The sequence below is a fragment of the Brachyistius frenatus genome, unplaced genomic scaffold (genome assembly GCF_029030835.1).
Source record: "Brachyistius frenatus isolate BFR_SWC_R1_liver_20210118 unplaced genomic scaffold, ASM2903083v1 Contig_15, whole genome shotgun sequence".
Lineage (NCBI taxonomy): Eukaryota > Metazoa > Chordata > Actinopteri > Embiotocidae > Brachyistius > Brachyistius frenatus.
This window is the reverse complement of record NW_027210614.1, coordinates 3,734,240-3,759,556: the sequence shown is the minus strand read 5'-3', so window position 1 is coordinate 3,759,556 and position 25,317 is coordinate 3,734,240. Positions and strand designations below refer to the sequence as shown.

At 40.4% G+C, this 25,317-nt stretch overlaps 2 protein-coding genes across 3 annotated transcripts in view; both read left to right on the top strand.

Annotated features, from left to right (window-relative positions):
• hipk3b (homeodomain interacting protein kinase 3b) overlaps positions 1 to 926 on the top strand; it is a 38,890-nt gene extending 37,964 nt beyond the window's left edge. The window contains exon 16 of the mRNA XM_069693640.1: positions 230 to 926. Within this exon, the coding sequence (XP_069549741.1) occupies positions 230 to 700 (471 nt within the window). The 3' untranslated portion in view covers positions 701 to 926. The remainder of the gene's footprint in view (positions 1 to 229) is intronic.
• Positions 927 to 6,752: 5,826 nt separating this feature from the next.
• The window catches only part of kiaa1549lb (KIAA1549-like b), a 63,946-nt gene continuing 45,381 nt past the window's right edge, over positions 6,753 to 25,317 (top strand). The window contains exon 1 of one of the 2 annotated variants that reach the window (XM_069693638.1): positions 6,753 to 7,386. In XM_069693638.1, coding sequence (XP_069549739.1) covers positions 7,167 to 7,386 — 220 coding nt within the window. In that variant the 5' untranslated portion in view covers positions 6,753 to 7,166. The remainder of the gene's footprint in view (positions 7,387 to 25,317) is intronic. The other variant, XM_069693639.1, reaches the window with a different exon arrangement.

Genomic DNA, 25,317 nt, shown 5'->3' with positions numbered 1-25,317 from the left:
AGGCATTTTTCTGTAATACGGCTTATTTACTGTCTTGCCAGTAAGTAAGTGTAGAATAGACCATTGTAGTGATGCACAAGCAGATGATGACAGCGTGAATGACTCATTAGAGATATGTAGCTGCCATGCAGAAACATCGAAACAGCAGCATCTAGTGGCTCATAAAGACTTGACTGTTGATCAAACTGTGAATCTGAGGAGTCAGATTTCGGATTCTTCTTTCCTTCAGGTGCAACATTTCAGCTCCTGCCATCAGGAATGGAACGGCAACTTTGCCCACCGGAGACCACAGGCCTATATCCCGCCCACCATGCACGGCCACACATTCACTCTCTCCCACAGCAGCCCAAACCACACTACGGGCCCCCACCCCCACCTTGGGGGCCACCCGCACTCCCAGCCCACCTTACTGTCTTACCCCCCGTCTGGTCCTCTGGTCACTGCTGCACCTGTGGCCCACCTCCTGGCCTCCCCTGGGGCCTCCCGCCCCGTCCTGCAGCCCACCTACAGCATCTCCCACCCAGCAGGCATCGTGCATCAAGTCGCAGTGGGCATCAACCCACGGCTGCTGCCCTCCCCCACCTTGCACCCGCAGGGCCAGTTCAAACCCCTCTTTCCCCCGCACTCCTACATTGCCTCGCCCGCCTACGGCAGTTTCCCCCTCAGCCCTACCAAAATAAACCAGTACCCATACATCTGAGCATGGCTGCTCAGGTACCCTTCACACCACCTGAGGGCTAAGGGAGCAGGGCGAAATCTATCTTAAACCACAAACAACATGGTTTTCATTTCCGAAAATCATGGCACAACCACAGAGAGAGCAAGCTATTTTTTGAATCCTGTAGACTTGGATGTAATTGAACTTCAAGCTTTAAAAATATTAAAAAAAAAAGTTCCAATGGTGGAGATGATTTGGCAAAAATTAAGAAGGAAATAATGTGTGAATGATTGAATGAAAGAATGAATGAGTAGTATAACTCACACTTAATGTGTTTTGCACATTTGATATATCTTTGCATTGGATCTTCTACGAATACTCCTCAAGACAGGTAAATAATTGGGGTGTTGTTGAATAGTTAGACTTTGCACCCCTGATCCCAGCTATTTTTCTATATTGCCTTCTTACATGTGCAAGACACATCCATATTTGTAAAGCCATCCCAGTCTCTAGCTCTAGATTGACAGATGCACATGTTGTCCACAGTGTACGTTGTACTGCGTTTGAAGTATTTGTACCTTTTCGGTGTCTTTTGGTGTTAGCAATGTCAAGTCAATTAACCGATTTTAAATAGGGTTGTTCCTCACGCTGCATGTGGTCTTGCATGAGCAAAAATGTAAACGGAAAGATGCATAGACGTTGCTCTTATTGTTTGTGTCACAAGACTCGCTGCATTGTATAACTGTCCCCAGCCATAGTGCCTTACATATTTGAGGTTGTTAATGTTACTACTTATATATGACTATATACATGAATATTAATGTACTGGACTGCAGCACTTGAAATTCCAATCAGTCGATGCATCCTATGTGTGAGTATATATATATGCACATGTGTATATGTCCATGCATAGCCTGCATGGATGTGATGTATCGCGGATAGCGGTGCTTCTTTTTTTTTTTGGAGTCGGTGTATATTTCAGTGTGTAGTGAGTTACCTTTCTGTTCTCTAAAGAAGAACAGCATGCTTTGCTGTTGCGAATGCTTGCTGTTTCATTAATTTTTCTTTTCTCATTCTCCGGATCCCGAATGAACTAGTGTACAAAGTGCAAGTACTGAGTATTGCTTAATATTTGATAATCACTTTCTATTTAGTGAAACTCTTACTACTAACAGTATTTGTACTGTTTGAAACTGCAATACAATCTAAATAGTTGTTGATTATTTTCCTTTTTATGTCTTCGTATTTTCATTTTGAGTGTTTTCACTTTGTTTTTTTTGTTTTTTTAGATGTTTAGAAGTGTGGTGGGCATGGCTTTGACTAGGTAAGGAAAAAATGCAAATTAATTCATGGTATGGAATCTTCTAAGCCTGAGCAAACCATGCAGTATTTGATATACACACATATATGGACATATATTATAGAGCTAGTCTATTTAGTACAGATGCTTGATAAGGTGTGAGTTAATTGTGTGCAATTCTCTCATTTATGCATGTGACAAAGTTAACTTTTCCCTTTACATTATACCATTTGTTAAAGGCATAAGGCTTATCGGTGTCAACTGCTTATTTTATACATTCCGTCAGGGAGGATATATACATATATATGATGGTAGCACCAGTCTATATATATGTAGATATGCTGTGTGTGCATTTTTTCTGTTCATTTAACTAGTTATGTGTGTAATTTTTTTTTGTCTTTTATTTTCAAATGAAGTTGCTTGTGCAGCACCAAAGACTGTAATCCATTTCTTGAGCAAGGTAGCTATTCTGTTCGCATAGACCTCAGTTATACTATAGTTGTAGAATGGGGTTAAATTAAAACAAACAAAAAAAGTCGTATTAAAAAAAAAAAAAGAAAAAAGAAAAAAAAAAGAAAAAACAGCTGAGGTTTTGTCTAGCTTATTGGGCAATTAATAAGTCGTATCATTTCTTTCTTGAATGTATCATAGATAAGCTGCTATATGATGATTGCCACTTCAATAGCTGTGAAATTAGGTGATTTCTCTCTGAGTTTAAACCTAGCGTTGCTATTTTTGTATAGGTCCCTAATTATCTGAAATAGAAGTGGTTTTGATTTTTGTGTTTTGCGTTCATATTTGGAGTGTCATTGTAACTACTGTATTGCTGATGATGAACATTAGTTGCATTTGTTGTTTCTCGGGGTGCGTGTTTTTGCATCAGTATTTTATCCTTATTAACCTTTCGGGCTCGTCACTGCATATAAATGATGTATCGATGTAACTTAATTTTTGTATGTTTTCATATTGACGTTTTGTACACATCTAAAGCTGTAGCTTGCAGGACTGATTTAACTTTTTCATTGTACGTGTACGGTATACTACCAGGACTCTTTAGTGAGTTACAGGAGCACTGTGAGATGCCAGAAAGGAAAAAAAAAGAAAAAAAAAAGCTGAATTTTGTCCAAAGGAAGGCTTCTGTAATGTTTCCACCAGTCACACACAGACACACTTGCCACTAAGCACTCGTACAGGTAGTGAGGCTTGTCAAGGTTTGGGTGATTTGACTGTACAGAATGAATTAAGCCCAATATTTCTGTTCTAAAATAATGTTTTGCGATTAATTTTACTGTTAAATTGATTTGAAAGAGTATTTATTGCAATCTTTTCATCTGTTCAATGTTATATCTGGCTAGAATATCCGTTTCACACTTTGATATTCTAAACTGCCTTGTGTTCAGATCGCTCTCCCCTTTATGAGTGTCTCATATCAACATGATGTTCTGTCAGTGCAAAACAGTGGCCATTGTTATGTGTCCTTTATTGAAATTGAGACAGTGTGAGCAGCACTGTGTATGTGCCTTGAGATTCAGAAAGTGGGAATTCGTGTATGGTGATTCCTCACCACTTAATTGAAGAGGAAGGCATAGAATCCAGTGACAAGTCAGTTACCATGTGGAGTAGACAGTCTTTCAACGGCCACTCGACCAGGAATAAACAAAACAGAACACAAAATAGGACTTCATTCCAGGGAATTTGACTCCTCTGATCACCGCCACCAAAGCCTCCCTGTGACAACACACCAACAGAACACGTACGCACGCACACACTTTGAATGACATGACACTCTTCGATCTTTTGAATAGTCACTCTGGCTGAACAGCAGATGCAATACTTTACATTGTGCGGTCATTGCACCACCAAGTGTTCTTAGATGATCTCCATGCTTTACATTACCTTGCATGTACACCTAAGTTGCTTCACGTTGTCTGCCTAGAAGCTGTCTGCTCTGGGCAGCTTTTCTATCATGCAAGTTGAGGTTGAGTGGGAGTAACCAGAGCACAGTTGACAACACCGGCCTTTTTAAAATCAGAGGAGCCATGCTTTATATCCAGGAATAGTCTGTCTGGATGTTTATTCTGTGTTCTGGATGGAAACTGCTCTGTCGAGGAGATTATTGTCGTTTCTCTTGTCAGTCACGAGTGCAATACTCCACATTTAAACACTGACACTGATATGGTTATATGTTTTTAATTGCTTTTTCTTTCTTTTTTTTCTTTTTTCTTACCTGTATGCTTTACTGATCATACACAAATATCACTTTGGGAAAGAAAGCTTATGACGACAAGGCATGAACTTGGCAGATTAGTGCTTGAAATAGTTCCCCCAATAATAAGCATGTGAAATGTAATGTGTGTTTTGGTTCTTTCAAAGGTATTCACCAGCAATGCGCCTGCAAAAACTCTCCCATACTTGTTTAGGAACAGAATGGATGCAAGAGGAGAGAAATCTTAAAACAGTTTTTTGATTTTCCACTCATTGGTTTATGGATAACTTATAATTTTTCTGAGGATTCATGTAACATTTAACAGATAAAACCAGTCATTTGTAAAATTGCTACAATTAAAGTTACGACTTTGATATGAGAAAACAAATCCTCTGCTGCGGTATTATCCTTTAGAGATCTTAATTCAGGGTCTGTATTAGTCTGAATGTGCTACTGTGTAACTATTTGGTTTGATTTCATGAAGTTTGATTTACTCAAACGCTTATTTTCTGTTTTCTGGTCGTCTATCAATTTCAGAGTTAATTCACACTGCAAGTTATGGAATCATCTTTTTAGATTGCTCATCAATTAGAATTGATTATGAAATCTGAACTGTTACTGTTTTAATACCTGTAGAATTTTTGTGGCTTTGTTTTTTTCGTTTTTGTTTCATTTGCTTTTTTTAATTTTGTGCTACACTAGTTTGCCATGTAGCAATTGCACTGTGCAATATTTACAGTATGAGGACTGGGAAAACTAACTCTATGGATGTGATGTCTCTTTACAGTTTGCGATAGTGTTTCCTCTCTAGTTCTCAGTGATTTAGGTGTGACCAAGCCTTCTCTACTTTGTCACATTAAGCGGGTTTTCCAGGTGACTCTTTTGGTGAGTGTCAAAATAAGACTTTATGGTGTATTATTGTTAAGATTCACTTTGAATTAAAAAAAAAAATCTATTGATGCAATTCTTTCTGACTTGGTCTGTTTTTTTTTTTTGTTTTTTTTTTTCCATCATTCACATTCACAAAGGTGCATTTTCTTTTTCTTGCTTCTTCTTCCGTGGCATGGGCGATAAATGGACAACAAATCAATCTAATGGCACTGGGTTAACAAAGATTTGGTCCCATGCAAATAATTACATGTTTCCTATGTATTTCTACACGCTGAATCCAAGTATATTTTCCGAATTTCTCATCACCCATAGTCCTTTTGTTCCTGTATCTCTCATGGACATGCAGGTGTCAAGGAAAGTGGAGTCCCTCTTTGTTGGCAGACCACTGATGGACACTAAATAGGGATGTTCCCCAGGCTAATTATATTGTGAATGTAATCAAAGTCTTATTTATTAATAGATACAGTAGATACAAAATTGATCCACAGGAAAATGTTTAAACAAAATTTTTTAATTTACACTCGCATAAAAACTATGACTACCACAAATTTTGAATTCCACATATAAAAAAAAAAAGTAGGCTACTATAAATGTTTACCTATTTAAGTTTGTGTGACAAAAAAAATGTTGCCCAGTGAAATATTGCCACGACAGGACACGGTATTAATTTCTTACATTTTTGGGGTTATCAGTGAATTATTTAATGTCTATAATGGCAGAAAATTGTGAAGAGTTTACAAGTTGGCACCCTCAAATTCCTTGTCGAGGTCCAAAATGTATCACTTGCAGAGAGAGAAAAAAAAGAGGCAAATTTCCACATTGGAGAAGCAGGAATCAGATTGTTTGGAATTTTAGCTTGATGAAATATGAAAAGGATTCACCAATTGTCAATATATGAAAGATACATTTTCCGTTGGTCAATTAATCCGCTGGATTTCCTCTCCTAACAGGAGTATTATGGACAAGAAAAAGGAACATTTTAACATCTGCAGTTCCATGAAAACTGCACAGACCGCAAAGAGGATCATGTGGCATGATCGAAAGCTCCAGAGCAGCCACTAAATGGAGTGTTTTCTTTCATGACTAATATTGGTGAGCACGTTTCATGTGAAATAGGTAGGTAGGTAGTTACTTTATTAATCCCCGAGGGGAAATGTTTTCGCTACAGCAGCATACAGAAGCAATAAGATAATAATAGAATAATAGAAAAGCAATAAAATAGCAGTAAATACACAACATTATTATCGCTAAAGTAATGATAGTTTTTTAAATAATGAATTCTGTAGCTTACCTAAACGTAATATTGTTTTTTAATTGAGATGCTTTATAGTAAAAAATATTGTTAACATTAGGTCCTGAACATGACAAAACTGGGTGGCCCAATTCCTTTCATCTGCAGTCTTTAAACTCTGGAGTCTTTTCTGGGTCTGGGCTGACATCTAGTGGAGGAGAAAAGGTAAAACAATCACGGTTGAATCTGCACAATTACTTATTATTATAATTACTGTAGCCCTGAGAAGAGACAGTACACCTGTTAGCACTGTACTATCGCACGATCTTTGGAATATAATCCAAAATGTGAGTGCACAAGGCCAGTATCAACATTTTGTCCTGCTTCACGTGTAGCTCTGTGTGATCTTCCATCCACCCAGCAGAGGTCGTCCTGCAGACAGCTTCAGCTTTGACTTTCTCCCGACAATTAACACAGAGGCTAATTTGCTCAGTTTGACCAGGAGGGTGTCAGACTTCAAATGATCCACCCACTAGCAGCAGCAGTATCTTTAAATCTGTGACCTAACGTCACACGAGCATACCTAGATTTCTGCCAACCGTCTGGAGCGGGTCTGAACGAGGCTGTTTACCGCCAATAGAGCTAAATGTCAAACCTTTGGCAAAGTGTGCGCGCCGCCCTGCGCCAGACGGTGATGATGGGTGGACCGAGCGCAGCGGAGCGGTAGGGCGCATTTCTCAATTTCCCTTCAACGCCGCTTCCCCCCATCCAGCCCTGGCCACACGACGAGACCGCGGGACAGCCGTGTTTCCCGTTCTCACACGAGGATTAATCCAATGTATTATTTACGAGCGAAACTTCAGCAACTTATCCACTGGATATGGCTCCCGGTCTGAGGAGTGTGCGGACAGGTCACCCCAAAGTGGTGGGAGCCGGCGGAGCGGACCCCGGTGGGTGCTCGCCTCGGAGGACGGATTCCAGAGGAGATGGGAGGTGTTTGAGGACCGGGTTGCGAGCCGGAGCAGCGGGGATGCTTGCAAACTGTCTGCTGTCTGTGACGGTGCTTTCACTTCTTGTCCGGTGCGCTTTGGCCGCAGAGGGTAAGCACACCGCCGAGGTAGCGGGTCCAACAGCAACCCTGAGACACATGCTGGGTTTTTTTTTTTTATTTTTTTATTTTTTTGCATTAACCTCTTTCACATCTAGACGGTGTATACTGCGTGTGACATCCACTGTGGAGGAATACGGGCACACTGGGTGGAAAAATGGATCTTTTGTTTTACACACAGCGTTTTGTAATCCGCCGCTGGGTGCATGATTCACAGGCTGTGTGCACGGAGCTGTGGTCGGTTGAATAGCTTACTAAATCATTTTTTTTTAGCAAGGAAAAACTTCTATCCTTCACCTACGTGATGCAGGCGCTTAAAAGCTCTTTTCATGTGCTGTGACGTGCTGTTATTGCATTGATATTGGGAGTATGTCTCAAGGCTATCACTCAAGTTGAAGTCTCTCACTGACTGCACTGACATGACATGGTATTTGAGAGATGCTGTTTCTGCACTGCTCAGGGTTTCGCTCTCATGTGATGCAACCCGCTCACATACTAATCTTTCCACCTGAGCCTGAAGCCAGTCGAACCCCTTTGTCTCTCTGATCAGACTGCACTGCACAACCACAGAGACTCTGCTTCTCCTCAGCAGCTGGACTCAGCACGAGCCATCTTAACCTCAACCTTGTCTCCCAGTGCAACTTCACTTCCCCTTTGTTCTTCTGTTGGCCTTTCATTTGGTTTGCGTTGCTGTGACATTATTATTGTCTGTAATGAGGTGCAGGAAGATATTCTGGGAATGCAGTGCAGGACAGTCAGTGTTTCAGAGCATCTGGGTCAGCACTAATGACACACATACTGTAGCCCACTGTAGGTCTGTTTGTCTCTGGCAAGGTTGGCCGACTTAGCTGCCCTTCATCCCCGACTTAGCTGCCCTTAGTCCCCGCGTGTGCACTGATTTGGCTGCATTATCCGTCTTCTTCCTCACTTGATTATTTACACCACTTCAGTGCAGATGGTTTTGAAACTCTCTGTGTGAAAACAGAACAAAACAGTTGTTAAGCTAACTGTGGCTCCATCACCCCTCTCCACTCTGCAAACTGTGATGTAGTGGCTGTAGTCTCACCTCTGCTGATGCACTGCTACAGTAGCAGAGTCTCCTCCTCCTCCTCCTCCCTCCCCCCCTCTCTCCCTCCCTCCCCCACCTCCTTCTCACAGTCAGCACATCCATTCTTAAACACATGAGCGCAGCAGCACCTGAGCTATACATTACATACTTGGTGACACAAGCATACGAGTCCTATTTAGCTATTAAAAATGAGAAACTCTGCACTTGGACTGTCGTCTTTTATGTATAGATATACGTAAGAATGGCCTCACTGAGAATGAATGTGGGACTCTGTTTCTCTTTTGCACTGGTTGATTGTGTTTACAATAATGTCTGCTATCTTTTTGCTATGCTACTGAAAGATCTTAGCAAAACATAATGCCATGTTTTCCTTCAGTCACAAGGATTTCATGATAAATTTGTCATTCAAAACAAAAGAGGATGTACAGTACATAGAGTTTATTTGATTCATGAATGAGGCAAGCATTACATCATATCGTAGCATCGTAATTCCACAAATTCCAAGAGAACAACTCAAAAGACTAAATTTACATAACAGAAATGTCCTATAATGTCTCTGTCTACAGCTGACATATGTTTTCCACAAAATTCACCGAAACAAAACCTTCAGAGAACCAAAACCGATCAACATTTTTTTCCTGAGTTTATTCACAGGGCAGTGCAAATACAAAATCAGCATCCTCAGCAGCCCCAGGATCATTAAAACACAAACTAAAAACGCTGCTCTTTACGAATGCCTTTATATCGTCCTACCAATGTAATCCTCTTCCATTTCAACATAATTGTCTAAGCTTTGGATTATTCCTTCCATGGTTCCTCATGGATCTTTAATGGGATGCATCCTTCAGTGAACTAGAGATGTACAGATTCAAATATGCTGCATAGGTATTGGTGCATAAGCTGATTACAAAATTCAGATTTTCCTTTTTCAGTTACATCCATTTAGTGTCGGTCAGCCACTGATTCGGCGTTCATAGCCAGTGTAATCTCTGGTCTCATATTTCCTTTGGGAAGGGAAAATGTCTGTTTAGTTGATGTCTATCATGTTGGACTGCAGGCTGACAGGTGAATCAAACTGAATCTGTCCCTTTCATGGTGGAGGAAATTTGACTTGTTCATTGCCATTTACAGCAGTAGCAAAATTATGTAATATTTTCATCATAATATATGAAACTTCTTCATTGGAAAGTTTACTCTCTTCCTCATGTATCCTCATAAATATACCATTAAATTACAGGCAGGCATTGATTTTCACGGTGCTGCTTCTGCACATTGGTTGAACTAACGCTGGAGCTCATCCAAAATATTGGCCAGTATTAGATAGATTAGATTAGTAGTAGATAAATCACTATTGTTGCATATAGTATGGTAAATTCAGAAAATATTTAGACCCCTTCTCTTCTAGTCCTAGAATATCTGTGGAGAAACCTGAAGATGGCAGTTTACGGACACAAAGCTTGAGAGGATCTGCCAGGAGGAATGGGATAAACTGTCCAAATCCAGGTGTGCGAAGCCTGCAGAGGCTTAACCTCAAAGCTGCAACTGCTGCCAAAAGGGCTTCTACAATGTCCTGAATTAAGGGTCTGAATACTTATATGAATGACAGATTTTAGCTTTTGACTTTTAATTGGCTAAATATACAAAATGTCTGTCAACATGCTTTCACTTTGTCATAAAGCGTTATTGAGAGATGGTCAAAAATGGCAACTTTATCAATTTAAAATGAAATCTACAACACCAACTGTGAAAAAAAAATAGCGTAAATACTTTCTGTATATTGGCTGATGAGTAACAAGAAATGACAAACTCTGGTCTGTAGTTTGTCCATCGACTGTAAATAAAAGGGGACGTAGCTTCCAGGTCTGAAAAATGAGGCCAATACATAAGTGCTATGAAGTGCAATAACACAGAGGGCTGCAAGGGTTGGACCCCAAAAGGCTCTGGGTCCATAGACTACCATTCAACTTCTCTCAGGAAATACCAGGTCAATACCTTTTTTTTCCCCTTAAGTCAGTGTGGTGTCGCTCACTTAAAGTCACTTCTTCCTTTTAGTTTTCTGGTGGCCCATCTGAAAATAAATCCATCGTTGACTTGATATTAGGCTTCAAAAAGCAATATGTTTGGAGGCATTTCTGTTTGAGTGACAGGCCAGTGGATTTTGCTGTAGGTGGGTAAGGCATAGTTCCCTCAGGATCCCAATCAGATCAAGTCAGATTAATTGAACTCTTCTTTGCTGAGCTCGTCCAAATATGATCACTTGTGGTGACGGCCAAAATCCGAACTCGAGGCTTCTGAACGCCAGTTCACAAACCAATGAGTGATGTCACCGTTGGTTGCTTCTTGGGTATGTCAGGTTTAGAGACAGCATCGTCGTTACATAGGTTGTCCATTGGATGGCAGTGACGAGTTCATTTTTTTTTAACCATATAGAAAAATCAATGTTTGCTCTTGCATGTTTCTTAAAACAAAAATCCATGATCTGTCTGATTATCTGCAGTGTTTGCGTGCACAAGCGATTGTCTCAGATTTACTGAAAGAAAAACATCCTCAGTTGCTGTGAGTCTTTAATATCCGGACTTACGGCTTCCTTACTTTCTTAATGTGTGGAATCAGTACAACATGTGGTTTCTATGGCAATGCAAAGTTATGCCCAACAATGACTTTTTTTCCCCCCTGAGACCTCTCGTCAGTGAGAGTAGCGAACTATGCAGGAGTACCCTGAGTAATTTCCCCAGCAAAGATGAAGCTTTTTCATGCAGCGAGATTGATCTTTAATTAACTTGCTGAATCTCTTGTTGGGTTTATTGCTTTCTTATTAACAGCTGCTGAAATTATGCTCAGCAGCAGCTCGAGGACACGCAGAAGAGCGGGCTTACCGAAGGCTTTTTTTTTTTTTTTTTGGGTCCTTTCACAATCAAATGACCTCCTCTGACGTCAGCTCTGTTTACTCTCCTACAACCACAAGCCGAGCGTTGCTTATGAGTGCTGACAGCTTGGTTTTGACAGGGGTTAACCTCATAGACCTCTCTGAATGAGATGCTATCCCTGAGCTCTTGCCAGTCATCACTTTCTGCTTAGGAATTCATTGAAAGAAGACACGAGAGCGAGACTGAAAGCCATTTCCTATTTGCAATGCATTCTGGGTTTTTCCCCTAAATGACAGTTAATGTGCATCAAATATCTTGTGACACTGATTGTGTTTTTTAATATTTCTACCTGTGCACTTTTCTTGTTTTGTTTTTGAGGTCCCCCCCCCCCGTCTAGATTAGCCTTTTCAGAGCTGTCAAGATGTTTAATGTTAAAATAACTCTCAAGAACTGTTTTCTTTAAAAAAACAAAAAAAACCAACAACAACCACACAACATGACTCACCTGTGGTCTGGTGAGCTGCCTGTGTGAGGTTTTCAGAAGCACATAGAAGACATGAGTTCCCTGTTTATTTCCCTGGTTTCACCTCAATGCGGTGATTCACCGTACAACAGTTAATTATGTTGTGAGTAAGCGTGTCAGGAAGGCTTGAGATGCATGTCCTTTCTCTCTCTCTCTCTCTCTCTCTCTCTGTGTGTGTGTGTGTGTGTGTGTGTGTGTGTGTGTGTGTGTGTGTGTGTAGTTAAGATAGATGGTTTCTCCTCCGGTGGAGCTTCAGCTGTGTATCTTACATTTGATTTGCATTCAGTTGTGATGCAAACATTTGTCTTGGTGAACAGATATCAAACTGAAAAGTCAATTTTACAAAACCAGGAATAATTTCTTAAAAAAAACAGAAACAAACATTGTTTATATCACACAGAGTTCTCCATCTGTTTTCTTTGCCTTGTCGTGCACGTGTTTTGACAGGGAGACGGTGTGACTTCTGTTCAACATTACGCAAGAAACTGTTCAAGTGCAAGAAATGAAAATGTTAAAAGGGCTGAGAGACTATTATCAAGTAATTAAGAATAAATTAGTCCTAACAATTATTGTGAGCGTAAAAGAACGTTCATCGTTTTCTATTCCTGCTGTAATTTACCTTCGGGGCTCTTTGAGTCTGTCTCGGTCAAATCTTGAAAGTCAAAAGGTCTGCAGTCTTTTTCTCCTTCACTGCTGTAAACAAAGCAGGCTGCACTTCTACAACACGTTAATGTAATGATAGGAAAAGGCAAACAGGCTTCTAATTAGTATTGTGGACCATCTGCCTCGCATTATCCCACGTATAGTTCAGTGCAATCAGGGAATATTGTGAGTGTGTGTATGTTTTCTTCCAGTATCTCTGTGTTCCTTTGTGCCTCTGCGTTCTTTTGTTTCTCCCTCCTGTGTCTGTCTGTGTTTTGGCTGTTTGGTGGAAGCTCATGGCAGATGAAGGCTTGGCTCTGCTGCTGCTTGAGAAAGGACTGCCTGATTTATTGGGACACGCTATGTAATACACCACACTGATCTGCACAAGGCCACCGTTCATCACACTGCATCATCCTGGACCCCAGCGAAAGATGGCACGAGAGGCCTGATTTTCTGGGACATTTAGGAATGTTCAATTCTAAAGAGCAACTCCCTATTGTGTCTTAAGATTGCTCCCTTCTTTTAGGGTGAATATATAACAATTGGAATTTTTTTTTTAGTCCTGTCAGTTTGAATTTGGTGAATATCCCGTTAGATAAACTTGTTCCTAAAGACCAGTAATTCAGCGAAGACGCCCAAAGTGAACTAAATGCAGATGTTTATTGTAGTTAACAGGTCCTGTAGTGCCACAACTGGTACAGTTATCTTTGCTAATTTGACTTCTGCTCAGGTTGAAGGTGGGCATAGCTGCACAGGATGTCACCATTATAGTCATAAATATGGTAAAGATGTTTTTTTAGGAGAGGTTGAGTCAGTTAAAAGTAAATTAAATTACCTACTTGGGTTTGCCATGGGTGTGTGTAAATTCTTTAACATCATATTTAAAGCGGTTATGGCTCTAAAAGCCATTCTCAACATGTTGTTACGGATGTGTCAGATGGAGCTTTCACTCTAGTAAGATATATAAGTTAAAGATTTAAAACTTTCTGGCTGGATGAGACCAGGATTTTGAGTGCATACAAATGAGCAAGACAGACAGTCATAGAGAAAGATGGAGATCTGTGTCCTCACTGATGGGGTCATCGGTCAGTTTTAATGTTAAACTGTCACTGAATCACATTTAGTTTTCATCTGCTATTGTTAGAAATGGAAGTGCAGCTGCAGGCTTTAGTTTTTCACACAGATGCCTCTGTGGACTGTGGCATTTCAGTAAATCCCTTTGAACCGCTGGAGGACGGGATGTGAGATCACTGAGACATACAAACACATTCATTACACATTCATTCAAAATGTTACACGCTTTGCAGCCACCAAAGTGTGCACACACCATGTATGTGTTGAGGAGAGCTGGATACCGGTTGGTTGCCAGAAATTCTGCCCACTCGCTTGGATGAAAATTGCTCTCTTCTCTGTTGGTGAATTCTCTTTTTCCAGAGTGGCTGGCAAAAACTCCTTAAAATTCATGAGAAGAGTACTACCTGATTGGCTGGTGAATGCCTTAATGTTTGCTGACATACATGTTTTGTGTTTGTAAAGATACAACGCACAAACAAAGGATGTAGTGTCACAGTACTTATCTGATTGATTCTACTTTTCTTATTGCCTCAATAAACCCAATTATTAAGCTATCTGGCTTTTGTGGTGATGAATTTCAGCATTCAACAGCCAATCAGGTAGCACTCATTAATATTAATGAGTTTTCCCACCACAAAGTGTGCCACCTTGTGCGTGAATGAAAAAAGTTTCTAGCATCCGTGTTTTGCATTTTGTAGCTCACTGTGCATGTGCTTTAGTGTTTTCCCTCGCCTGACCACGGGTGTGTTGCAATCTCGTGAGTTACCGCCGGGAAACATTGGTAGCAAGGCTGAGTGATTGTACAAAGTATTTATTCTTGTATCAGCTGTAGAATGAAAAAAGGTTAATTCTTTGTTGGTTTTAGTTTGAGTTTTTGCTGCAAGCAACCCTTTTCAAAGAACGTATTCATTTTATTAGTTCAGTTCCCAATGAATGATTCATTGTTGGTCTGTGACCCCTTTTTCAGTCCAGCAATTCTCATGACCAGACGTGTCAGAGCATTTTCATGTTGTCATGTAAGTCTGAGTATGCCATTCTTTTGTGTGCTCTAATTGGATTATATAGAAGCGGGGGCTCGGCTGGGATAATTAATCATGTGCCAGCTTCTAACGAAATTGCATCATCTGTAGGAAGTAGGAAATATTGTTGTTTAGCAAAATTCTGTTGTTTTAATCAATGATTCCAGCAAATTATAATTACGATTTAAAAAAAAAAAAGATAGTTGCGAACATTTCCTGAGTTTTTGTCTTTTTCTGATTTAGTTCATTACGGCATAATTTGCAACTTTACAACTATATAGTAACATCCATAGGATGCATTTTCTTTTGTGAAAAGAACAGTAACAGTTTATTATTCTTAGACGTTGCTCACAACCCTGTCTGTGCACAAAGTGACCCCAGGCCAAGGCAGAGAAAGGTGGTTTCTGGCTTTGAAGCATCAGTGTCCCCTTCTCAGCTCACAGAGAAGCCTTTGATTTTAAATCCCAGTGACATCACTGATTCAGGGACTCGCTCTCTTGATTTCTAGCTTTAGTGAAGCAGGTTGAGAGTGGAGGCAGCTCACTTGCTGCAAAGATGACAGCGTCAGTGAAGCATCAAGAGTGAGCTGAACTCAGAGAGCATTAAAGGAAAAGTTCAACAGTTTTAGAAGCCTATCTTATTAATCAGTAATCAAGCTGTCTTAGGACTTTAAAAGTGTTCTGACAGAATATAGAGGTGGTTACTTACTCTCATCACGTTAGCAGGTAATTCGAATCACTTGCACTTGCAACTAAACTTCAGTATGCTGAGACATACACGGCTGAAATTTGAAAGCACCGGCTGAAATTGATGGGAAGATAAAATCCTAAAATATCTCATACATTTTTAACATGCACAACACGTAATGAAATTCACTCACTTTCATGCACATTCATAAATCCATACCATGTAGCATTTGTTTGATTTATGTCCTGACTTTAGCGCTCTGAAGTCACCCCTTAAGTCTTAAAATGAGACAGGCTGTTCCCCACAGGCCAATTCATTACTGGGATAATCCGAGAGTGTGGCTGCAGCGCCTCTTGAGAGCTAACACACACACACACACACACACACACACACACACACACACACACACACACACACACACACACACACACACACACACACACACACACACACACACACACACACACACACACACACACACACACACACACACACACACACACACATATTCAAAAAGGCCCTGAAAGCTCATCTTAAATGCTCACAGTCATCTGTAGAAAAAGTATATGTCATCTTAAGAATTTGTTCCCCTTCATCCTTTATAAATTTCTTAGTAGATTGTCCTCAGAACTTGTCCATTCATGTGCGCATTTGTGCATGTGTGATTAGTATTATCTGTCACAACATGTCTCTCTCAGCACTTTGTATCAGTACTTTTGTTTCAATATTAAATGTTTTAGAATTATTTAGTTACTGTATTGGATGTTCAATTTGATTATTTAGTATCATGTGAATTGCATCAGTTTAAAAAAAGATGCAGAAATACATTTCAGCACAAGACCTAATATATTGCACAGAAGACCTATCGCTCAGTAATCAAATTATGACAGTGAATGTCTCCGTTTTTCATCCACCAACAAAACAAGCAGGCCAAATAAACAATTTTACTGCACGGTGCAGTGTAAATGAAATGCAGTTCAGAGTGTGACTGCGTGTTTCTGGCTCAGTGTTTCTCTGTCGCCTGCGGCTGCAACGTGTTCGATGACTAATGAAAGTCGAGAGTGTGTCTGCAGGATTTGATCGTGGTACCTCATGGTATATATGCATTTCAGTAATGATACTGTCACCTAGAAGACGGGCCTCTCCTTGGCAGTGGATGTCATTAGGCGACATGGATATCACCCATTAAATCGTAGATAATAAATGTTGTCGTAGTGGGGATAGGGAGGTGTGCAAGATCAGATTAGAAAAATTACAGAGTATCAAATTGGAGAAGTAAGTCTGCAAGGATGGAGGACAAAGAAGTGCAGTCGAGTGTTGATGTAAAGAGACAGACGCTCTTTGGAGTTGGAGGTAGATTCAAAGAGACGGAAGAAAACTTTGTATCATTCATTTGCAGGGAAGAGTTTTAATATTGAATATCCTGTATCAAAAAATAAAAGCATGTTGTCTTTTTGCTTTTATAAATTTTAATCATAGAAGATAACAAAGGAAATATGATAAACCGTGTACAGAAAACAGTGAAAGTACAAGGAAAAGATAATATGACACAATGAAAAGAAAGATCACATCAAAATGTGATTGCTTCCATTTTCCTAAAAAGAAACCTTGTCCAATCTTACCTTTATATGCTCACATTGAAATTCACACAACAGATGCACATCAAAAAAAAGTCCACATTTTGATCCTGGTCTATCCTATTTCTCCATCTTAAAGAAATCTGCTTAAAAGAGGCTACCTAGCCGAGCTGGATAAACCATTCCTGAAAAGATGGCTCCTGTGGGGGCGTCCATCCTCTTAATAGTATCTGTCTGCCCAACATTAAACTCTGCAGCGCTACAGTGCTCTACTGAGTGTGCATTGTACAATGTTACTCAAAAATCGCAATGAGGATTGCTCAGATTTTGTTAAATGAAATGTCTGCCAAAACAAATCTGAATTAGAAAACATTCTCCTAGCAGATGGTCCCATCTGAACTCTCACACGTAGCATTATTTGTCTGCCAACATTTTGGATGGTGTCCACTAAAACAAGTTACACGCCAATGGAAAAAAAAAAAAAAGCTTTTCTCTGTAGATCAAGCCTTTAATTGTCTTTTCAACAATAGTCTCAGTGATCTGCATTTTTAACCAAGTGAGGAACAATCATTGAGTAATATCTCGAACCCACATGTGCTATAGATCCATTATGCTTGGAACCTTTTTACACAGGTCAGGGTAAAGTGTCCGTGTGCAGTGGTTGACCTCAGTGTGGCACAGAAGAGGTGTCTTTAGGTGTTTTAGGAATTATCTCTCAGAAGATTAATCTTTTCCACTTTAAACTGTTAATTTACAGCAAATCCTCTCATTAAGGGTAAGGTTCCTCTTTTCAACCACTCCCTTTGATACTATCCTCATATACTTCCCCATTCAGACAGTTAAAGCATTTGAGACAATGTGGCAGATCTGACTTTGCTGTTCGACCAATTACAAAAGCACAGAGTTTTAACAGTAGCTGTTTGTTTCACATGTATACCAGGTGAACAGTGTGTTGCTGCATTGAGATTATTATTATTTTTTTAAGTCACACAAGTTAATCACAGTTTAGTGTGTGCTCAGCTTGAAATGTGAAATGACACGTGTCGCTGGAAAGTGACAATCACAGAGGCAAATGCGATAAAATTCTCGGTTCAGTTGTGCTGACAGGTAGTAAAGTGGCATATCCTGAGGCCTTCACAAGATGTGAAAACATCAAGCTTCTGCCAGTGTGCTGGCTTACACAGGAAGCAATCGGTAGTGCCTGTTTTTGGTCCGTGTCATGATGCCAATGTGTCTTGCACTTTAAAGGTGACAGTATCATTTCTTTTTAACCGTACTGCCTCACAACCCTTGACACTGTCTAACCAGGCTTATGTCATTATTTTCCAAAAGCTAATTTAGCCCCATCAAACACCTCTGCTGCCTCCCCCCTCCCCCCTCTGCGCCCCCTGGTGAACTGCATAGAGCCCTCAATCTCAAAGGGCTCTTCCTCCATCGACACCTTGACCCCCACCCCCTTCACCCCCCTCTCTGTGACGACTGGCCAGGTTAGGAGACAGCTGGAGAGACTCCACCAACGCAAGGCTGCAGGACCTGACGGCATCAGCCCCATGGTCCTGAAGACCTGCGCTGTCCAGCTGGCTGAGGTCCTACAACACCTCTTCAACCAACCGGAGCCTGAAGCAGGAGGAAGTCCCGGTGCTGTGGAAGACGTCCTGCCTGGTTCCTGTCCCCAAGAAGACGACTCCATCTGGCCTCAACGACTACCGACCGGTTGCCCTCACATCTCATGTGATGAAGGTGCTGGAGAGGCTGGTCTTGGCCCACCTCACGCCGCTGGTGAAATCTTCTCTGGACCCTCTGCAATTTGCGTACCAGCCTTGTGTGGGAGTGGACGACGCCCTCATCTACCTGCTGCAAAGAGCTCAGTCTCACCTGGATGGAACCGGTGAATCTGTGAGAATCACTTTCTTTGATTTCTCCAGTGCATTCAACACCATCCAACCACTGCTGCTGAGTGAGAAGCTGCGGGTGGTGGGGGTGGACACGTCCACCGTCTCCTGGATCACTGACTACCTGACAGGCAGACCACAGTTTGTCCGTCTGGGCAGTGTGCTGTCTGATACGGTGGTCAGTGGTACTGGAGCTCCACAGGGAACTGTTCTGTCCCCCTTCCTGTTCACCTTATACACCACTGACTTCCAGTACAACTCAGAGTCCTGCCATCTGCAGAAGTTCTCTGATGACTCTGCAGTGGTAGGATGTATAAGGGATGGACGGGAGGAGGAGTACAGGGCAGTAGTGGAGGACTTTGTGGAGTGGGCGGGAAGGAATCACCTGCTCCTGAACGTGGCCAAGACCAGAAAGATGGTGGTCGACTTCAGGAGGAAGACGACGGCTCCACAACCGCTGAGAGTTCTGGGAGAGGAGGTGGACATGGTTGAGGAGTACAAGTACCTGGTGTGTCCATCGACAGCAGACTGAACTGGAAGACCAACATCAATGCTGTCTACAAGAAGGTGATGAGTCGACTCTTTTTCTTGAGGAAACTTCGATCCTTCAATGTGTGCAGCGAGATGTTGGAGATGTTCTACCATCTGTTGTGGCCAGTGCTTTGTACTTCGCTGGGGTCTGCTGGGGGAGCAGCATTGGAGCCGGTGACACCAACAGACTTAACAAACTGGTTAAGAAGGCCGGCTCCATCATCGGCTACAAACTGGACAGCCTGGAAAAGGTGGTGGAGAGGAGGACGCTGAACAAACTATTGTCCATATTGGATAATCCTGTCCACCCTCTCCACCACCTGCTGCAGGGACAGCGGAGCACTTTCTCTAAAAGATTCCTCCAGCTCCGCTGTCACAAGGACAGATACAGGAGATCATTCCTGCCCACTGCAATAAGACTGTACAATAACTCACCTCTGGCAAAATCCATCACATAACAATAACACGGCTGACTGTGTTTCTTGGTTTGTTGTATATAATATATATAGATATATACTGTATATATATATATATATACATATATATATGTTGACTGTTTCTTGGTTTGTTTGTATATAATATATATAGATATATAATGTACTGTATATACTGTGCATTTTATATTTATATTTTCTACTGCTATTTACTGCTATTTTATTGCTTTTCTGTTATTCTATTCTATTATTTTATTCTATTATTTCTGTTATTATCTTATTGCTCCTGTATGCTGCTGTAGCGAAAAAAAATTCCCCTCAGGGATTAATAAAGTAAATACCTACCTACCTACCTAAAATGTCGATACCCAAACCACTAAACATCTGTCAGGATGCTTAAAGAAATGGATGATTAAAAAGAACATATGTTCCATCTGTTGTTGGCCATCGTAAGGAAATCACATTAAATATTTAGTTTTAGGGAATTTAAAAGTTCCAATGTGTTTGCCTTGAACAACAAATTTAATATCACAGAATTAAGTCAAGTCAAGTCAAATGTATTTGTATGGCACAGAGGTTTTAGGATTGGTGAAATGTGCTCACGCTTGCGTGTATCAGTTAGAAGACTCGCTGCAGCGTTCTGCACCAACTGAAGTTGAGATAAAATATTCTGGACAATTCCAGCATACAGAGAATTACAATAGTCCAACCTAGAGGAGATAAATGCATGAATAACTTTCTCAAGGTCTTTTGAGGAGAGAAAGGGCTTGACCTTAGCTAAAGCTCTTTGCTGAAAGAAACTGGCTTTGACAACAGATTTAATCTGGAGATCCAATTTAAAAGAGGAGTCAAAAATCACACCCAAATTCCTTATATGAAATTTACCTTGAGTTGCCATAGGCCAGGACAGAATGGAGGACTGTCAGGTGTCACAGCTGAAAGGCAGGAGGTATTGAGCAGCGATATCTCTGTTTGACCTTCCTCGTTAATGATGGATTCATCTCCCCATAACAACATCTTTAACTCAACAAAATATAACTTTTTGTCTTAAAGACAAGACATTATTAGTTCTGCCCTCCACACCTCAGCTGAAAAATCTTAATGAGCTGCTCACAAAGTGTTCTTGGCCCATACTGAATACAAGTTTATATGATGTCTCAAAAAAGCCATTGTTAAGATTTTCACAGGCACACGGTGATTCAACTCTATTCATATAGATATGAAGATAAACAATATTTTAATTCACACTACTTTTGTGCACCTTTTGTCAGTTTTGAATGAACCATCCACTGATTTTGCAATTCCCATTACAGGAAACGATTTTGCCTGGATGTTAGAAACATTATCCGAATGAAAATGTGTTTTCACCTTCCTTTCAGCGTTTGGTTCTGTACTCTTCGTCAGCTCGCACCTCTGGTGCTACTTTCTGACACCCCCCCCGCTCCTCCCTAAAGAGTCTTAATTCACTCATATACAGCAGTCTTTGGAAGCAGGTTTTATGGTTTTGAACTCTATATATCTATCAGCTAAATATGCCTTCTGAGAGCTCTTTGTTTTCTTAACTGTGCTCCTAATTAACTAGCTTAATTAGATGTTTGTCTTTGTACTCAGCCAAAACAATGTTGCATAATTACTTGTAAATCATGTAATTGCACGTCAGTTTTAAAAAAAGATGGGTTTTTATACCAGTCTGCGATTACAGCTGCATTATAATGCAATAACAGTGTGAACAGCTTTTCATAGTGACATAGATCAAATCTTTTTCACAGCAGATATGTCATAGCAGGAAAAGCACAGGTATGATGATGGGTGCACTTCACTCAAGGGAGGCCCGTGCAATGATAATTATCTATACACAACAGGACCAGTTCTAAACCACTGCCCTGTGGCAATAGGTGCAAAATTAGCATGCATACTTGCTTGCAAGTATTTTTTTAGAGGGATTGTATGTGGCTACCATCACAGTAGCAGCTGCAGTATGACATTGTTGACCCTGCGGTGTTGTGGTGAATTGAGGATGTAGCTGAGACCTTTGCTTGAGAGCTCATCCATCATGCTGCCTGCTGAAAGTCGTGGTGGTGATCTCTTTGTTTGCTTCGACTGTGTGGAGTGTCAAGGTTGAATGTCTGATCGCTGTGATGTGAAGCATGAACAGTGTCTCTGTTGTAGCACAAACATGTGTTGTCTGACCTGGGAAACTGCATAATGCAGCCATGTCTTGGTTTTATTCTCACCTGCATTGTGTAGTTTTTTTTTCTTCTGTCCATGTTCTGTGTGCCTCATAAAGGACACGTCCTTATAAGTCATCTGGTGTTTCTTTTCTGGTGTTGCCAGAGAAGCATCCCTACTTTGGCAGTTCAGAAAATATGTCAGGGAAGAGAATATAGTCTTGTGCCAAAGAACATTGCACAGCATAAACAAGGGATTTCCATTTTAATATTTCTCACTGACACTGGCAAAACATAACCAGTGGTGATAGTATTGAATAGGGACTCCCTGTGTGGGATGTATGCACCTGCAGACATGCACGAGCTACAATTATCTTCACATCTACTCTTTTCTTAACTGATGAGCGATCGAGACCAGGGATCTCCGACCTTATTTTCTCTGAGAGCTACTTTGACAAAACTAAAGTGTCCGAGACCTACTCATGTTTAGTAACATTTATTCACATAGCTGAGCTCTACCCAAACCAGCTAGATAAGCTTCTTTTATATGAACCGTACCAAATTGATACTCTACACACACATTTTCTATCACAACAGTTTAAATTCAACAGTATGTGCATGCTTATGTCTGAATGGATTTTTAATTTTCAATTGGGGGCTGGGTATTTTCTGTATCTACAATAACATCGATATTCCCTCAATGCCTACTGCAGCTCACGCAAACTTCTGTGGTCAGACTGGTTTTAAAATTGTCAAATAAAACCGTCTAATATAACATTTCACCAGGAAAATCCAGTGTTTCCCCTTCGATTGGGACCCCCCGTCCCTCCTGAAAAAAATAACACACCTAGTTTCAAAACCTGGGACATGACTGGACCATGTGCGAAACTGGAGGGCTTTTAATTTAAAAAGTCACTCAGTCACTCAAAGGCATTCAGTTGAACTGTGGTGTTACTTTAATTTCTTTCTCACTAGCTTCATAGCATATAAATCCTTTATAAATATCACAGTTACCCAGAGCTCAAATTGACATATTTAAATAGTTTTTTTTTTCTAATCGATTCACACCCCAAATAAATTGTGTTTAAAGTAGCAGAAAAGCTGCTAAAAGAAAGCTAATATTTACGTAAATGCTGAATCAGTGGATTTTTATTTATTTATTTATAAATAGCGTAATATGTGTTCTCCATAACATCTAGAAACTTTGATCCCCAAATCCATCAAAAATACTAGATAGTGTGTCAACACGAACACGTTACTTTGTGGCCTGTTGTTGCAGTGACCCCAGATTATAGAGCATTGGGATTGTATTACATAGATTCTGACATCCTTGTGCTTGACTCCAGTGTGGATTTCAGAGGGGATCCGGGAGGCTTAACAGGCTTATCCCACCTTGTTATCCCTCATTTTCCTCTTCCCTCCATCATCCTCATCCCTGCTGCACTGCAGTCAATAAATATGATCAGAGGTTTCACATCTGCTCAGTCTCATAGGTTTCTGATTCTCAATCTGAGGATCTGGACCCCTCAAGGACCCACGAGTCAGTCATGGGGTTGTCTACCATATAGATTTATTATCCTGTCTATTTTACTTTGAGTGCCTACCTTTCTTTAAGTTGTGCCTTTTTTAGTGAAATGCTGAAAGACTTCAAGCCCTCTGACCTAATTTAATCAAACAGCATGATATTTTAAAGTTATGTTTTTTTTGTTTTTGGTCTTTGGTTGGGCAGCTCAACCTCTCTGCATGTTTGATCAAGGTCAAGCATAGGATGGTCTTTATGTCACTTCGAAGCCTCGCAAATTGTCTGCTTTTGCATCATGTTTATGTTAATACACCTGAGAGGCAATTTGGTTTGACATGGAAGGCATGAATTATGTATGTCTGTGACAGCATCAGAGTCACTTTATTCACCAAGTACAATATATGCAGAAGACTTTGCCTGAATGATACTGATGAAACTTCAGAGGCGAGATGCCGTGTGTGGAAATTTACCATCAATGACTTATTAGTAAAACAGTTTGGCCTAATTAATATTAAAAACATAGACAACTGAGATCTTTTAGTGGGTTTATGGCTGGCTTAAATTAATTCCTTTAGGAATTGCATTTTTGCAGGAAGACTTCCGAAAAAACAGAGAAAACTGTTGTGCTTCCAGCACATGTACGTAAGGCTTATTAGATGTCGAGTATATTCTTTACCTAATATTATTTATTTAGCAAAGGTTATTCTTCTTTAAGCTTTACAGACCGATCACAAAGAGAAAAATACACAGGAAGGACATCAGGTCACAACATCAACCAATATTTGAGATAAAGAAACAGAATTAATTGAAAATGGAGTTTGAATTTTCCTAAATGGTAGTTGAAGGTAATCATATTATAGTACCACGGCTGATTGAACGATGACAAAATGCGGTGTTGTACCTTTAAAGAGATTGCTATGGGAACAATAAGACCTGATGGTGCAGGATTTCAGTGCAGGGCACGCAGGCGTATTCAGCTTTCTGTCACCTCAGAGGATGAGCTTTGACTTCCTCTGAAGTCTCTCAGAGGGCCCAATTAGGTGGTCAGAGGCACAGACATGTGATCACCTCAACACTGATACCAGAATAGAGTAGTAGATGCTGACACAGATGATCAAGCTGAAGTTCACCTGCTGTGATGTGATGGTCTTTTGAATAGTGAACCGCAGGCCTCAGCTCCTCAGCAAGGTCACCCTGCAGCCACTTGTTATTTTCTATTGATTTGTTTTATTGATAGTGTGTGGGGCAGTATTTTGTGGTAATTGCATCAAATTACATCTGGAGAAATTTGAACAGGGTTTCTTGATTTCAGTGGTGGACTGTATATTTATATAAGTACTTCTACTCTACTGCAGTTCAGAAGGAAATATTGTACTTATTTTTATCTACTTCATTTATTTGACAGCTGGAATTGCTGGTCACATTAAAGATTAACGTTATGCAAGAAAAATATGATAATTTTATAGAACTCCAACATGATATTTTAATTTCTGGCATCTTACAAACAGTAGTGTGTCATCGCGACGCCTTGTCACATCCAAATCTGTAAGCTTTTTCACCAAATAGAGATTTACCCTCTAAATTTTTTGCCTCGTAACTTGATAAAATAAAATGTATCATAAAGTACAGCAAAAATTCCATCGTAAGCCTAAAAAATAGACAACCGACTTTATTTCCTTTTGACTCTCTTAATAACCGTCTCATGACCCCTCAGTTCAATCTTGTGACCCTTTAACTTTTTAACCTGCTTTCATTATTGCTAATCCCATTCTGTCTTCGGTTATGTTTTTTTTCACTCTAGCCTGAGTAAATATTTTCCACACTAACTCTTACAGATTCTCTAAATAAAGAACCAGAATATATCTGACCATAATAATAAGGAATGTGTGTGTATGAAAGGGAAGACTGACAATTC